The sequence below is a fragment of the Emys orbicularis genome, chromosome 7 (genome assembly GCF_028017835.1).
Source record: "Emys orbicularis isolate rEmyOrb1 chromosome 7, rEmyOrb1.hap1, whole genome shotgun sequence".
Taxonomy (NCBI): Eukaryota; Metazoa; Chordata; order Testudines; family Emydidae; genus Emys; species Emys orbicularis.
Genome location: NC_088689.1, coordinates 100,877,192 through 100,888,884, shown reverse-complemented (window position 1 = coordinate 100,888,884; position 11,693 = coordinate 100,877,192). Strand labels below are relative to the sequence as shown.

The 11,693-nt window shown below is 61.3% G+C and overlaps 1 protein-coding gene across 1 annotated transcript; it reads left to right on the top strand.

The window, feature by feature from the left end:
* The first annotated feature begins 7,000 nt into the window (after nucleotides 1-7,000).
* PPP1R14B (protein phosphatase 1 regulatory inhibitor subunit 14B) lies at nucleotides 7,001-9,877 on the top strand. The gene is made up of 4 exons (XM_065408517.1): nucleotides 7,001-7,219; nucleotides 8,593-8,676; nucleotides 9,355-9,387; nucleotides 9,809-9,877. Exons 1-4 carry the CDS (start codon nucleotides 7,001-7,003, stop codon nucleotides 9,875-9,877), a joined length of 405 nt encoding a protein of 134 aa, XP_065264589.1.
* The last annotated feature ends 1,816 nt before the right edge of the window (nucleotides 9,878-11,693 follow it).

Genomic DNA, 11,693 nt, shown 5'->3' with positions numbered 1-11,693 from the left:
GGCTGCACCCAGCGCCCCGGGACACCCAGCCTAGCTGCTTCGGCCTCGCCTGCAAGGGTTGCGGGCGGGGCGGCCACAGGCGCGGGGGTGGGGCCGGCCGAAGACAGCCTTAAAGAAACAGCCGCCGCCGCCGCCCCCCACCCCTCCGGAGGGGGTGCTGCCACTTTAAGAAAAGGGAGGGGGCAGAGAATGGGGGGGTGAGGCGCTGGCCCTTTAAGAGACTACGAGGATTGAGGTACTGGCCCTTTAAGAGGCTGGCGGGGGCGGGGGGGAGAGGCATATCTTCTTCCTCCCCAGGGAGGGGCAGCTTTTTAAAGGGACAGCCGCCCCGGAACAGAGGGAAGGTTTTGCAGCGTTGTTAGCCCAGGAACATTGACTGGAAGAGCATTACAGAAGTTCCAGCCTCGAGAAAGGCTTCCCCCTCCCCCACCTCCTTCCGGAGGTGGGGCCTGGAGAGAGACCCTACAATAACAAACCATCAGGTGCTCCAGTGAGACCCCAGCTCTGCTCCCTGCAGCACAGCGCCCTCTAGCGCCAAACAGGGGCATTGGGGCCAGCACTGACTGCGAGGGGAACGTGCCCCTTACTGAGCTTTCACCCCACTCCCTGTAGCAGGTATTGGGGTCACCACTGCCTGGGAGGGGAGAGTGCCCCCTATCGAGCCCTCCAGGGGTCACCCAGGGGACTCCTGTCCAGTCCCAGCCCCCCCCCCCCCCCCCGCAGAGCGTCAGATATTTAACAGAATCATTGCATAAGCCAGCTTGGCCAGCTTCCACAAAGGATACAGCCTTCACTTTCAACTTCCTGAGGGCTGGGATCATGTAAAGAGCAGCAAGGGAAGAAGCGGGTTTCTACTGCCCCCACCTCCATATCCAGCCCAGACTTGCAATCCCCCCCCTTCCATTCCTTTGCAATAGCAGCCTAGCACCCTCCCTACCTCCCCCCACATGCCAGCTGAACTGAGCCCTACTTCCTGTAGGTCCTATGTAAACAATACTTTTCATTCTCAGGGGCATGGATTGATAGGGAGCCACTGGAATGGGAAGGGGAGCTACACTCCATATAAGCTAACACCCCCCTAACTTCCCCCTACTGGAATAGCCCCTCTAGGGATTCAGCCCAAAGGGGGTGTTTAGGGATGTGTGCGAAAGTGTAGGGAAGGCAGGGATTTAATGGAGGACTGTGTGGGGATGTGCCCCTGATGCCAGGGTTAAAGATTCAGGAGCTGGGCTTTGGATCTCAGCTAATACTAAAGGGTCATACACTGTGCAGCGCAATAAGGCTCCTTAAATCCCTCAATCCCCCAAGCTCCCTCCCTGGGTACCGCACACCCACCCCCCTCTGTTTCAGGGACTCACTGCATTTCCCACCACCCCGTCCCTCTTCCCTAGGGCTCTGGTTGCCCCCTATTCCCATATCAGAATCCCCCATTCTTCCCCCCCCCAATGCCAGGGTCCCCCATTCCCCTCATGCCAGGGACCCTGTGTGCCCCCATCCCCCTCACCTTTCCTATTCCCCGTATTTCTCCTCCGGGGTCTCTAAACTCCACTGGGACACAGGCAGTGCTGGGCTGGGGAGTTGAGCTGGAAGATGTTGACTACTGCCATCAACCAGGTCTTTGATCCAAGCCAGCTCCAGACCCCTAAGCTCCCATATGAGCCAATACTGATTATGTGGGGAGAGCACCTCCCACTGTCCCCCCTGCTCCCTGCAGCACAGAGGGACTGGGATCAGCACTGACTTCAGTGGGAGAGCGCCCCACCTTGGAGCACCGCACCCCCTAGCACAGGGGTCAGCAACCTTTCAGAAGTGGTGGGCCGAGTCTTCATTTATTCACTCTAATTTAAGGTTTCGCGTGCCAGTAATACATTTTAACGTTTTTAGAAGGTCTCTTTCTATAAGTCTATAATATATAACTAAACTATTGTTGCATGTAAAGTAAATAAGGTTTTTAAAATGTTTAAGAAGCTTCATTTAAAATTAAATTAAAATGCAGAGCCCCCTGGACCGGTGGCCAGGGCCCGGGCAGAGTGAGTGCTACTGAAAATCAGCTTGCGTGCCGCAGGTTGCCTACCCCTGCCCTAGCACCACACTGGTACACTGGGGCTAGCACTGACTGCCAGGAGAGAGCACCCTCTATTGAGCCCGCCCACCCCGCTGCCTGGAGCACAGCGCCCACTAGCACCAGATCAGGCAAAGGGATCCAAGGCAGTTTCCAGCATGGCGAACAAAGGGGCATGGGGAGAGAACAGGATTCACCAGCTATTGGACCAGACCCAGGCAGTAGGGCCCCCCACCTCCATGCATCTGCTGCTGTCTTGGGACTCAGGAGTCCTTGGGATGTTGTGGGGGAAATCTAGCCACCTAGTGTGGGGAGCAGCAGGAGGGGGGGCCTATTGCACCCCCCTCTGTGACTCCCCACTCCAGCAATGCCTCACCCCCACCCCCCGCCTGCAGTTTCCACAAATGGGCAACACTTTTCCGTCTGTATGGAGCCCCTTTGGGGCTGTTCCCCTTGACAGGCCCCATCTGCCTCTGCTCCCTCTCCCCGGCCCCATGCCAGTCTTTCTGGGGAATAAACAATGCAGAGAGGGGGAAGGGGGGAGAGGGGCTGTGCCCTGAGGAACCTGGCTGAGTGTGGGGGGGAGCTGGGGGAATTTGCAATGAGAGCAAACAGGGTGTGGGGTGGCTCTGGAACCAAGGGCAGCGCCTGTGTCTGGGGCAGGGTGGGAGCCATGGGGGGGGGGGTGGAGTCTTCCGGAGTACAGTACTGATGTAAGATAAAGAGAGTGTTTGGGTCTCAACCTTCGGGTCATCTATCTGGATGCTCCTCTCTGCCTGCTGCCCAGCCCTGTGCTTTGCTGGTGCCCCTCAGCCCCAACCCACAGCTCCCTGCTATCCCAGGCCTGGGCTCCCCACCCCACCTCTGCCAGTGCCCCTCAACCCAGACTAGCAGCTCCACCCCTTCCATCTATGGGTGAATCCCATTTCCCTTTTGTCCTTGCTGCGACCATTCCCCGAGTAGCCAGCAGGTGGCAGTGTCGGGCTGCAGCCCGCCGCACCCGCACAGAGAACAGCCTTTGTGGGCCAGAGTCTTTACGTTCCTGAGACCCACACCTAGCTCCATGAATGGATCTGATCCCCTCGCAGTGGCCACGCGACGCTTCCTGCACCCAAGGGCCCTACGTGCCAGAGGAACAGTGTGCACCGGCCCTAGTGCACAGGCTGTGGCAATGTGCTGCATGCAGCCCCAAACACCAGCCTGCTGAATGGGGACAGCCCAGGGGAATAGTTTAGGTGGCACGGTCACTAATGCATGCATGCACAGAGGCTGCATCAGTGTGCTGCACAGTCTCCCTGCCTGTTGCACGGCGGCAGTACAATGGAATGATGCACTGTTGCAGCGTTCTTTGGCTCTAAGCTGTATATGAATAGTGCAAGGCTGCATTGACCCTAGTGCATGCTTATAGCTGCATCAATGTGTCCCCAAACTCTATGCTAGCCGCATGGGGTCACAGCATGGGAATTATGTAGGCTGCATGACTCCAATGCATGCACGTAGGCTGCATTACTGCTGCACACACCCTGCATGCTCATAGCCCCCCTGCATGTTGCATGGGGATAATGCATTGGACCACCGCAGACTGCACTGACCCCAGGGCATGCTCACAGGTGACAGCCAGGTGCTGCAGTCCCCCCCCCCCCCCGGTCTGTCCCATGGGGATAGTGGATGGGACGGGATTTGGATGCAGCTGCATGCACAGCACCCTGCCATGGTGTGGATGCAGATTGTGGGGTAGCACCCACCAGCCCTAGCCATTACCATGGTGGCTGGGATATCTCCGGGGAGACATTGATTTCCAGGCCCCTGCTCCGCTCTACCCACTAGTCTCCCCCCCTCCCCCTGAAGCACAATAGAATTGTAGGGCTGCAAGGGAGAGACCCCACTCCGCTCCCAGAGCCAAGAACAGAACCCAGGAGTCCTGGCTTCCACCTCCCCACACTGAGGAGCCATCCCCACCCCCTGTGGAAGGATTGGGACCCCGGGGGGGGCATTTAACCGGTGCCCTTGCCCCAGCATGCTGAGCCCAAGGCAGTGCCAGGGTAGTGCCCGAGGGAGGGGTATGATCTGCACCATGCTGGGGGAGTGTGGTAGGAAGCATGGGGGAGGGCAGCTAGCTGGGGAACGCCACAGGAGTGCGGGGGGGCTCCCTTTGGCGGGGTCACTCTGGGGCTTGGGGCGCAGGCACAGGGGGAGGCTCGGATCAGGCCGCGGAGGGTGTCACTGCCGGGCGCAGCTGCCGCGCTTGCTCCGGGGCCCCGGCCAGGCCAGGAAGCGCCTGAATCGCGGCTCTGTTACTCAATCCCGGCCACGTGTTTCCCCGACGCCCTGGGCCAGGCCGGCCGCAGGGAGCCAGTTCTTAAAGGGACAGCGGCCCTCAGGCCCCCACAAATTCCCAATGGGGTCAGGGTGTGTGTGTGTGCATGGACTGGGGGGGGGGGAATGGAACCTACTTAAGCGCCGCTCCTGCTGTCCCTTTGTATCCAGTTATCCCCCAACCCCCCAACTGAAACTTTTCTACCATCACCCCTCCTTCTGCTGACCCCGTCCTCCACCCCCTGGACAGGTGCGGGGCTACACCCCAGCGTGGTTGCTAGCAAGACGGAAAACATGCCCCTGCCCTCCCTCCTTCCTTCCTAGAGCTTTCCATGTGAGAAGGGGAATGTGAGCCCAGGCCTCCAGGCCTTTCCATGCCACCCCTGTAAATCCCCCCTCCCCCATACCTCTCTCTCTAGTCACCTCTCTGCAGGGAGCATAGTACTATGCCCCTAGGGGCATAGTACTGTGCCCCACCCCAGAGGTGGCACTAGCTGCAGCTCAGGGGCAAGGGATCCTTGCTCCTGCGTCCCACCCCAGAGACCGCTGCATCTAAGCACCAGGCAAGGGATCCCCGTATAAACAGCTCCATGCCCCTCCCCAGAGGTGGCTGCATCGCATCTCAGCACCAAGTGAGGGATGCTTGGGTTGGGTACACAGCCCCCCGGGCGTGCCCCACCAGCATGAGGAGTGACCACTAGATTTCCCAGCCCCTCAGCTCTCACTGTCTCTACCCTAGTCCCTCTCCAAATAACCCAGGTCAGAGCCTGCTGCCTCCCCCTCCCCCCGTGCAAACTGCAGCCTGAGCCAGGTGGGAAGGGGGGTTCCTTCCTTGCTATCTCCCAGGCTGCAGGGAGCTGCTCCTCCCCCACCATCGCTGCCTTCCCACAGCGGAACAGGAAGGATAGAGACAGATAGACAGGGACAGACATGAGGGGGGCAGATCGGCTGTCTGTGGGGGCAGTCAAGACTGGGGGAGGGCGGGTTGGACAAATTGACAGCCTCCCTCCGCTCCTTTGTTATGGACAGACAGACACTCCCCCCTCCCTCCATTGTGAGACAGAAGGACAAATGGGCATGCCCTGGAGAGGCCAGAGACAGGCAAGATGTGGTGGGGGAATTAGATGGGGGAATGGATGGATGGACAAAGCGGGGGTGGGTGGGAAGGGGACACACACCGAGAATAAACTCTGTGGCCTGGGCACACAGCATGTGCAGGGGAAGGGCAGAATACCCCCCCCCCGCCCCGCGCGCTGTGACAGACAGCCAGAACCCCATGGGGAAGGGGCAGACAGCCCCTGGGTATGGGGGGGAGGGAGTTTAGGGGAGGGACACCTCCGGGATGGACAGACAGACGGGGGGTGGGAGGGACAGAGGGACAGGCTGATCGACCTTGGGTTAGAGGGAGGGATAGCCCGAGCGCCCCTGTCCCGTGGGGGAGGGGTTGGGGACAGACCGGGCGGGGGGGGGGGGGGGAGCCGGGAGGGATAGAAGATCCTGGATGGGACAGAAAGTCGCTGTGTTGGGGGCGAGCAGATTGACCTCACTCCACCCCCTACAGTGGGGGGTATGACGGACAGACAGGCGGACACAGGAGGTGAGGGAGCGACGGACTGACAGAAAGACGCTTGCGGTGGGTGGCGGGGGCGCAGCCTGACCTCCCTTCCCTTCTCGTGAGGAGGGTGTTGACGGACAGAAGGACTGGGGGAGGGGACGGACAGACAGACACGCGGCCTCTTTAAGGGGGCGGGGAGGGGGCGGGGGAGGGAGGCGAGGAGCGAGCGATAGCGGCAGCAGCGGGACAAAGGGGCCGTCGGGGGGAGCGGATCGGAACCGAACCAGAGCCGGGAGGAACCGGTACTGCGGCTGGGGCGAGTGAGTACCGGAGGAACCGGTACCAGCACCCAGGACAGCGCTGGCCGGAGCCGGTACTAGCAACTGGGGCTGGGAAGAACCGGTAGTGGCAGCACCAGGCGGATCCGGTACCAGCAGGAGACGGAGCTTTTCCATATTCTGGTTCTGATCCCGGCCCCCGGTCCGGAAACACCAGGAAGAAGAGGGGATCCGGACCTAGTTCGGGACAAGACAGCACCATGATCCGGTTCTGGTCGTACTAGGTTCGGGCAAGAAGCGAATTAGGGTCCGGGAGGAGGCTCGGCCCCGGTTCGGTTTGCACGTGGTCCCAGAATAGGCAGGACGGATGTGGGTTTGGTCCCGATTCGGTGCAGACAAGAAGTGAATCTCGACCCAGCACCTAGTACTAGGCTGAAGGCGGTTCTGGTTCCGGCCTAGGCCCGGTTCCGTGCAGTGGAAGGATCTGTCCCAGACTGCACGTGGTCCTGGTTCCTTGAAGGCAGAACCCAGAGCCCGTAATAGCAGGATCCGGTTCTGGTTCCCGCGAGGGCAGGAAGAGGACCTGGTTCCTTCCATCGCGGTATCGGCAGCTGAAGGCGGCTTCGGTTCTGGACCCACGTGTGCCGGGGTCTGGGCTGAGGCAGCATCGGCAGGATCCAGCTGAGAGCCGCTCCCGGCATCAGCAGCCGGAGGTTCTGAGCCCACGTGGGCCCGGTTCAGGCAGCAGCGGAGTCAGTTCTGACCCGGTTCGGGTCCCCGGCACGGCGGATGGCAGCGCCTTGCAGCCCAGAGAGCGGCCCAGCGGGGGCCACAAGCCCCCGGGTGTATTTCCAGAGCCCCCCGGGGGAGCCGGGCCAGGAGGAGGAGGAGGGGCCGGTCAGGCGCCAGGGGAAGGTCACGGTGAAATACGATCGCAAGGAGCTTCGCAAGCGGCTTAACCTGGAGGAGTGGATCCTGGAGCAGCTCACGCAGCTGTACGACTGCCAGGTACCCCCGCCCCGGGTCCTGGAACAGCCCCATCTCTGCCTGTCAGGGACCCCCGAGCCCCCAACTTCCCTAGCACCCCAATAAGCACCCCCATCTCCAAACTAGGGGAGTCCCCTCCCCCTTTCGCCCAGGGACACGAGTCTCCCAGTCCCCATCTACCGTCCCCAAAACACGGACCTCGCCCGGTCACATGACGGTGACCCCCATCTGGAACCCCTCGCTTAAGTACCAGCCGCCATCCCATCCCGACCCTCACGCTGCGCGCCAGGCCTCCCCCAGATTTGCTCTGTAGCCGGTGGATTTGGGGGTCGGGTTGGACAGCTAACCCCCCCTCCCTTCCCCACACTCCCATCGGGCGGGAGGGGGTCCTCAAACTTCCCCCAAGTTTCTCACGCTGCTTAGTTCCAAGGATTTCCTTTGCAGGCTGTAATCGCTTTAAAGTCTCGGGGGGAGACAGGCAACCCCGCCCCCATTTCCAGTCAGTGGGGCTGGATGGAATCTAAACAGTTAATTCCTAAATTGCCTAAAGGGGGGGGGCAGATTACCCCCCCCCCGCTTGCCTCTCCCCCCCTTGGTGAGGGGTCCAGGGCATTGGGGAGGAGTTTTTGATGTTGGTGGGGGCCGGGGGCACAGGCTAGTGTATGTGGACGATCCCTCCAAGCAAAGGGGGTGGGGCAGCGGTGGGGGGAGGGCGGCGTGACTCTTCCCTGGATTCCAACTGACTTGCTTCCTGTTTCCAAATCTCCATGTGGATTTCGGTGACTCCCGCTTGCACACAACGCTGGGGGGAGGGGCGCACGCAGGGATCCCTCCCAGGGCTGAGATGCAGCCACCTCTGGGGTGAGGTGCCAGGGCTGTTTATACAGGGCCAGATGCGCCATATGGAGCTTGTCTCTGAGATGGCTAATGGGGCTGTAAGTAGCTGGAGCTGCTTGAGGGGCTGAATCCTATTGTTCAGACTGGGTCTGCCATGCCCCCCCTCCTCCCCCTCGTGGGGGGAGAGCCCAACTTCTGATTTAATTAGCCAGGGAGCTGATTAGGCAGGGTTCTTTTGCGGGGGAGAGGAGGTCTGAGCCTGGCTGCTGGAGTGGAGGGTGACCTGATTAGGCCGTTTCTGTTGTGCTGCTAAAACTCTTCCAACTGCTAATCTCCCCACCCCACCCCCGGTTCCCAGTCTGGTTTAGTGTGGGTGGGTGGGGAGCTGGATGATTGGGGGTAGGTGTGACTGCTCCCAGCATGCACTGCTCGGTCTCAGTCCGAGGTGGGAGCGTGGGGACTGGCCTGTTCTTCAGTGTGTGTGTGTCGGGGGTAACTAGTTGGGGGGGCTACGCCAGTGCACTAACCCCCCCCCCTCATTTCCACCCCTTTCCCAGGAAGAGGAGATTCCAGAGCTGGAGATCGATGTAGATGAGCTGCTGGACATGGGCAGTGATGATGCCCGGGGAGCCAGGGTGAAGGTAGGGGGTGCAGCAGGGTCCCCCTGCCAGTAGACACACTGTCAGTCCCTTGGGGCTGGCGTGGGGCTCAGCTGGTAGTGCAGGGGGTTGGGGGGGGGGGAGGTGCAGGGTGGGGCTGGGACTAGTGAGGTGCCTGGGATGGTGGCAGGGGGTTGGTGGAGTGCCAGGCTAGAGGGGAAGGGATGGGGCAGCAAAGCACCACACTGTAGGGAACGATAGCCAGCCTGGTGGGGGTAGAATCTGGGGCAGTACTGACCTGGCTGCAAGGAGGGCCCTGTAGTAGCCACCCATGGGGTCGGGGTGCATGCCAGGGGAGCTGGCCTAGGAGGGGAGGGAGTGGGATACAGAGCTGGGGATCATGCAGCCTGAGGAGGTGGGGAACCCAAGGGACAGGGTGGTGGTGGTGTCTTGGAAGCCATGGGGCAGGGAAGGAGGCAGGGCTGGGAGCTACAAGGGTGGGGGATATAAGGTATGGGGCTGGGGTAGGAGATCCAGCATGCACAAAACTGTGGGGAAGTCTGGGTGGTGCGAACCATGGGGCAGGGATGCGGGGGCGGGGGCAGGATAGCTGCACTGCAAGAGCTGTTATGTTGGGGGTGGCAACTGGACCTGGAGGTGGATCTGGCCCGTGGGCGGCCCCCCTCTCAGCCCTGACCCCCCTCTCTGTCCCTTCCCCAGGAGCTCCTGGTTGACTGTTACAAGCCCACGGAGGTGAGTGGCAGGTCCCTGCATCTCACACAGGAGCTAGAAACACTGGGACCCGCCCCCTGGACAGTGGGAGGGAAGTGGATGGCTCTGGGCCTGCCCCAGCAGTTGTGATCAATCTCCAGGCTGGGGGGGGGGGGGTCAGCAGCTGCCATTCCCTCTCCAGTCCCGTCCCCCCCACACACACCTGTCACTTTGGGGTGGGGACTTCCTCTCCAGAGCCGGTTTCTGGGGCCCTCTGAAACCTACTGCTGGGTGGGGGCTGTATCCTTAGAGGATCCTGGGCCACTGGGGGAAGGAACCAGTCTGGGAGGGGGTGGGGTCTAGTGGGTTAGGGCAGGGTGGGTGGCAGGACTCCAGGGCTCTATCAGAAAGGAAAGGGGCTTCCGCTCCTGCCCCCCATAACCCTTCTCTTCCTCCCCACCAGGCTTTTGTGGGGGACCTGCTCGACAAGATCCGAGGCATGCAGAAGCTCAGCACCCCCCAGAAGAAATGACCCCCCCCATCCTTAGACCCACCTCCCCCACCTGGGGGGTGGGGAGGGGGGAGAGAAGCAACCAATGGCACCAGGCTGGGGTGGGGGGAATCCCCTCTCTAAAGCTTGGGGATGTAGAGGGAGGGGGGCCCCCTCCTCAACCTCCCCAGTGCATTGATAATCACTAGCCAGCTGGACAGCTCCTTAGCAATACCCCCACATGAGCCCCCTCTTTTTTTGGTAGTGGGGGGCTTTGGGGAGGGGGGTTATGATTTGATTTTTTGTAAGGATTTTTTTTTTTAGTTTTTTTTAATTATTACATGAATTTTGTGTTTTTATATGAATTTAATAAAAGTGTTTGAGAGTTGGGGAGCTGCTGTCCTGTGGTGGTGGGGGGGGGTAGATTGGGTGGTTTGGGGTGTGTGTGCAGGACCAATGGGGGAAACTTGCAGGCAGGTTGGGGGTCAGAGGGTAGCACCCACTGGTATAAGTGGGCACTGGTGTGTGTGGGACACTCCCAAGCATGGGGGGGCTGAAGAGGGCACTCTGTGGGGTGGGAATCAGCAGGGCTTCCAGCTTGAGGTGACTGCAGCCCCTTTCCCCATTTCTCAAGCATCTTTTGATGGGAGCAGGGAGGCTGTGGGCAGATACCCCCAGCCGAAAAGGGAATGGAGGGCAGGTCCAGACTGGGCCCCATTTTAACAGCAGGGGTGGTGGGATCCCCTGCAGGATAACACCCTGTTGCTGCCAGCATGCCCAGCCGAGATGTTAATTGTGGCTAATAGGTGGTGGGAGGGATCAGCAGCACGAAGGGAAGCCCTCAGCATCTGCAAATCACCTGGGAAAGACAGGCAGAGGAAGGGCCAACTGAGCCCCACCTGGGGCTTGGCCAAGGACGGGGGTGCCCAGCACCAGCTGCTGGTACCACCTCGCACCCCACAGAGCAGCCCTTCTCCTTCCCCGCACACAGCCGCTGCCAGCTCCACATTCCCCAGGCCCTCTCCCCCCGTGGGAGGCAGCTGCTGTGGCAACCAGGTGGCAAGGTGGGTCCCAGCACTGGCAACAGGCTGTCTGCTGGGGGGGGAGGGGGAGGGACTCCCTGGCCCTGTGACATCCATGCCCCAGGAGGCTGGTTAGGCCCCATCCAGGCCAGGCTGAGTGCCTCCCCTCCCCCGCTCCTGGCAGGGCTGAGCTCAGCACGGAAAGAATGTCCCTGGCTCCTGGAACAAATCGGGCGGCAGCCACACTTCGTGCTTCCGGCCTGAGGTCACCGGGTGGCTGGGAGCCGGCAGGACGGGGCTGGGGCCAGCACCCTGCTGTGGTGGGGACGAGTGCGCTGGCAGCCTCCATTCCACCCCACCCAGCCCCCTGCCCTCCAGCAGCAACCCAGCTGGCTCCCTGATACACCCTGCTGGGTAATGGAGGATGGGACTGACCAGATGGGCCTGGCACTGCCCCTCCCTCCTCTCCCTGGGCACCCCATGTCTGCCAGTTCTCAATCCTGACCTGCAGCCCCCCACTATCCCAGCTCTGCCAGTGCCCCTCGCTCCCAACCTGCAGCCCCTGCTAGCCGGCCTCTGTCCCCCTCCAACCAACCCCAGCTCTGCCAGTGCCCCACACTCCCAACCCGCAGCCCCTGCTATCCAGCCCTATGTCCCCTTCCAACCAACCCCAGCTGTCCCACAGCCCCCTGCTATCCACCCCATGTCCCCCTCCCTCCCAACCTGCAGCCCCTGCTATCCAGCCCTATGTCCCCCTCCGACCCCAGCTGTGCCAGTGCCCCTCACTCCAGCCCCGCAGCCCCTGCTGTCCAACCCCAGGGCCCTCGTGAGCACAG